We start from the raw sequence: 3,802 nt of genomic DNA, 5'->3' as shown, positions 1-3,802 counted from the left end.
TATGTGGTTGAACTGAGTATTTTTTTAAATATAATTTCTTGTGTTGCATATATCATATTCTTTCATGACATATTCCATATGCAATTGGGGCATGCTGTCACCAAAGGTCAATGTGTGCTCAAAGAACTGTTTGTTTGTTTGTTTATTTATTTATTCTGTAGCATATCTTGTGTCTGTACATTAAATGACATTTAAAAATAAACCTTGAGAAATATTACTAACCGGATTTAAAAAGTGACAACTAGTCCATGTGTTGTTTTGCATTAAATGGCACAAAAACTAACATTTGTTAAATATAATTATAATTTCATGATTTCTTAAAATTCATCCTACACCAACCGTTTAGCTACATACGCTTAAAGTAAAATATTTTCAAACACGAGCACAATCAGAAACAAAAATAGAACAATGTTTTATTTTTAGCTCCTGTCCACCTACCTAGACATTTCCAAAATCACGTTTTCAATTACTTTCGCATTACATCACATCCAAAAGAAAAGAACTGAATGGAGGAGAGACAGGAGGCGGAGATGAAAGGAGCCGCGACCAACGGAACTGACGTCACTGGCATCATGTAAACTGTTGAGATGATCCATGGTAACAGAGTCAGTGCAGCAACACCGCTCGCACAGACACACGCACGGGATCCGACAGAAATGCCTCGAACCTGGATCGCACCTGCACCGGCTCTTGCTTCTTACAGACGAGCGGCGCTCGGACGCGTGTTAGACGCGCCGTCCGCCTTTTAAACGCGACGCACCTGCCGGGAATCCAAAACATTTGATGTATTGCTTCTATAAATCTATTGTCAGTTCACAAGAAGCAAGGAACCCAGCGAAATGTGTGGTTGAACTGCTTCTCATCTCAGCGCTTTCGCTTATTTCTTACAGACTCCAATACGAGCAGATGATTTTAATCCGGATGAAATAATGACTCTTGTGGATTAACGCCTTCATTGTCACTCCAGTTTTTGCTTTGTCGGGATCGAGGGATCATCTGCCTTTACCATTTGCCATTACAGTCTGTATATAACAGCCATAGTAATATAATATCGTGAAGATGGCGACTGGAGCGGGCTGGCAGCATTACTACAACCCCGCTGGCAGCGCTTCGACGGGGAAATATAACAGCACCTCCACTTCGACATCCACCAGCACGTCCTTCCCGTCCGGGTTATCCCTCGAATACACGCAGGACCTCCATCTGAAGATGAGCAAGAAGATAGCACAGCTGACCAAGGTAATTTTGCGCGCGTTTTGGGGATGCGTAATGCCATGTGTGTTGTTCTATAGCGATGCGCATTGGAGGTGCCGGAGACCCCCATCCAAATGACAACAGGCTGGCCTTCAATCCGGAATTCCGGATTAAACTTTACCCCATAATGGGGTAAAAATTACCGGATGGGGTGGACAGTTTTATTAATAAATAAATTTAATTTCTTGATGTGCCATATATATTTCACAAAAATGTTGTATGGAAGTCTCACCAAAATCGGTTATCAAAATTAATAAGAAACTATATAGCCTTAAAAAATATATTTACTAAAATGTTAACCCGAATTAAAATGAAAACTGAAAATATAAACATAAGAACTAATTCAACATAATAATAAAAACTGAAATAGTTTCTCAACAATGCTAAAATAACATTTGGTTGTAGGTTCAGAAAGATATTGTCAAAAGTTGTCATTAATATTTCATATCTATAAACTGTCATAATATTGTAAATTCCTTTAAAAACACTGTTAAGTCAAAAATGTTGTTTGCAACTGTCAAATTAATATTTTATGTAAAAAATATTTTATGTGACCGCTAGGGTTTAGAAAAACCTTTTTTTTTTTTTTTTTGTTCGTACTGGTTTGATCTGTAAAAATAAATAAAATAAAACAATGATTTAATTACTTGATAGTCCTCCTTAATACAGTACAAAACCATTTTACTGGCAAATATATTGTTCCTATCGGCCGGACCGTGCAAATAAGCAGCCAACAACTGTGCGGCAAGCGTGTGAACTCCTTAAATACTGTTTAAAAAGCATCCCTCTGTGCATCTCATGAGGTTGGTTGAGGGAAGCCCGGGATGTGCAGAGTGAGTTGAAAAGATATTTTGATTTATTAACATTTTTTGGACAATACATAATTCCCACAATGTCTTTTGTGTAATTTCGTAGGTTGATGACTTTGTGGATTGGAAACTGAAAGTAGTAATAATGAATGAGTGGGTGTGTCCAAATTTCCAACTGGTGCTGTTCTAGTTCCCTCAAAATCTGCCCAAAATCCATATTGTGTAAGATGTGCTGGTCCGGCCTGCAAGGATCATAGCTACATAATCTGCAAAGCCTGCTAGGGAAATTTGTATTTCTCACATAAACACATTAGTTATAGCTGAATTTTATGATTATTTATTTATTATTATTTTTATTTTTTTTACTGAATATGTGCATGGACGTGAACAAATTAACTGAAATATTGAAATATTTCTGCATGTAAATTATTTATTATGCTGAACCCAGTACGGGTCATTTTGAACCCTTTCATGCATTCATGTGGTTTCTGGGACATGTGTTTTTTGGTTAAAGCTTGCTTAAATTCAATTTGCTTAATGCCATCATACCATAGTTATTTTTAATTCAGTGCTTATGATTGGTCATTTGAAATAATTTACAACATTGATGATCCTCAATCCTCAGTCTGAATCTGGTCTACCTATATAATCGTGCATTTTATATTAGTGTTTGGCTTTTTTTTGTAGGGTTGGTGACATCCTGATACATTCACTTGCATTCAAATTTTGTATGTTATATATGTGGTTTAATCTGTGAATATTATAAACACCTGCTGTTTAGTGTGATCCTCTTAGCCTGACGGAGATATGGAAATGGCATGTTTCCAAAGCCTGCTTCAGCTATTAATTTTCAGGTATTAGAGCCAGCCACAGTCATGGACAACCTGGAAATATCAGAGTTGAGTTTTGCAGCCCTGGAAAAGGCATGGAAATGTTTATAGTTAATATACATTATGTACTAAAATATTTCATCAGCTATAGATATTGATGATATTGATAGATATTGATGGTGTATAGAGTTAAACTTGCTTATGAGCCGGAGTGATGTTCAGTTTGAGAGTCAATTGATCTAATGAGTTGGTTCTTTTGTAATGAATTGGTGAAACCGGTTCACAGAATTGTGTGATTCATTAGTCTTGAATCATGTGATATAATGATTGGATCTCTGTAGTGTCTGGTTTGAAGATTAGTATTATAGAGAAATAAAAGATATAATATCACAAAGCCTGTATTTCATGCAAGTTTATCAGTTTTTATTGTGAGGTAATTGGCTTTTTGAGTTGGTTCTTTTGTAATAAATTGGTCCAACTAGTTCACGGAACTATGTCTTAAATTGTTTGTTGATATAATTACTGGATCTGTATAAGTGCCTGCTTTGAAGATTAGTATTATAGAGAAAATAAAATATACTTATATGTGACCCTAGACCACAAAACCAGTCATAAGGGTCAGTTTTCTGAAATTGAACATCATCTGAAAGCTGAATAAATAAGCTTTCTATTGATGTATGGTTTGTTAGGATCGATACAACTGTTTGAAAATCTGGAATCTGAGGGTGCAAAAAAATCTAAATATTGAGAAAATCTCCTTTAAAGTTGTCCAAATGAAGTTCTTAGCAATGCATATTACTAATCAAAAATTAAGTTTTGATATATTTACGGTAGGAAATTTACTAAATATCTTCATGGAACATGATCTTTACTAAATATCCTAATGACTTTTGGCATAAAAGAAAAATC

At 35.4% G+C, this 3,802-nt stretch overlaps 1 protein-coding gene across 1 annotated transcript in view; it reads left to right on the top strand.

The window, feature by feature from the left end:
* Window positions 1-536: 536 nt before the first annotated feature.
* Window positions 537-3,802, top strand: part of LOC107743322 (protein FAM184A) — a 142,058-nt gene continuing 138,792 nt past the window's right edge. Inside the window, exon 1 of the mRNA XM_016556491.1 lies at window positions 537-1,239. Within this exon, the coding sequence (XP_016411977.1) occupies window positions 1,060-1,239 (180 nt within the window). The 5' untranslated portion in view covers window positions 537-1,059. The remainder of the gene's footprint in view (window positions 1,240-3,802) is intronic.

The sequence above is a fragment of the Sinocyclocheilus rhinocerous genome, unplaced genomic scaffold, assembly GCF_001515625.1.
Source record: "Sinocyclocheilus rhinocerous isolate Xijiao unplaced genomic scaffold, SAMN03320098_v1.1 scaffold827, whole genome shotgun sequence".
In the NCBI taxonomy this organism is placed as follows: domain Eukaryota; kingdom Metazoa; phylum Chordata; class Actinopteri; order Cypriniformes; family Cyprinidae; genus Sinocyclocheilus; species Sinocyclocheilus rhinocerous.
The sequence above is the reverse complement of the archived record's forward strand: the minus strand, read 5'-3'. Positions and strand labels throughout refer to the sequence as shown.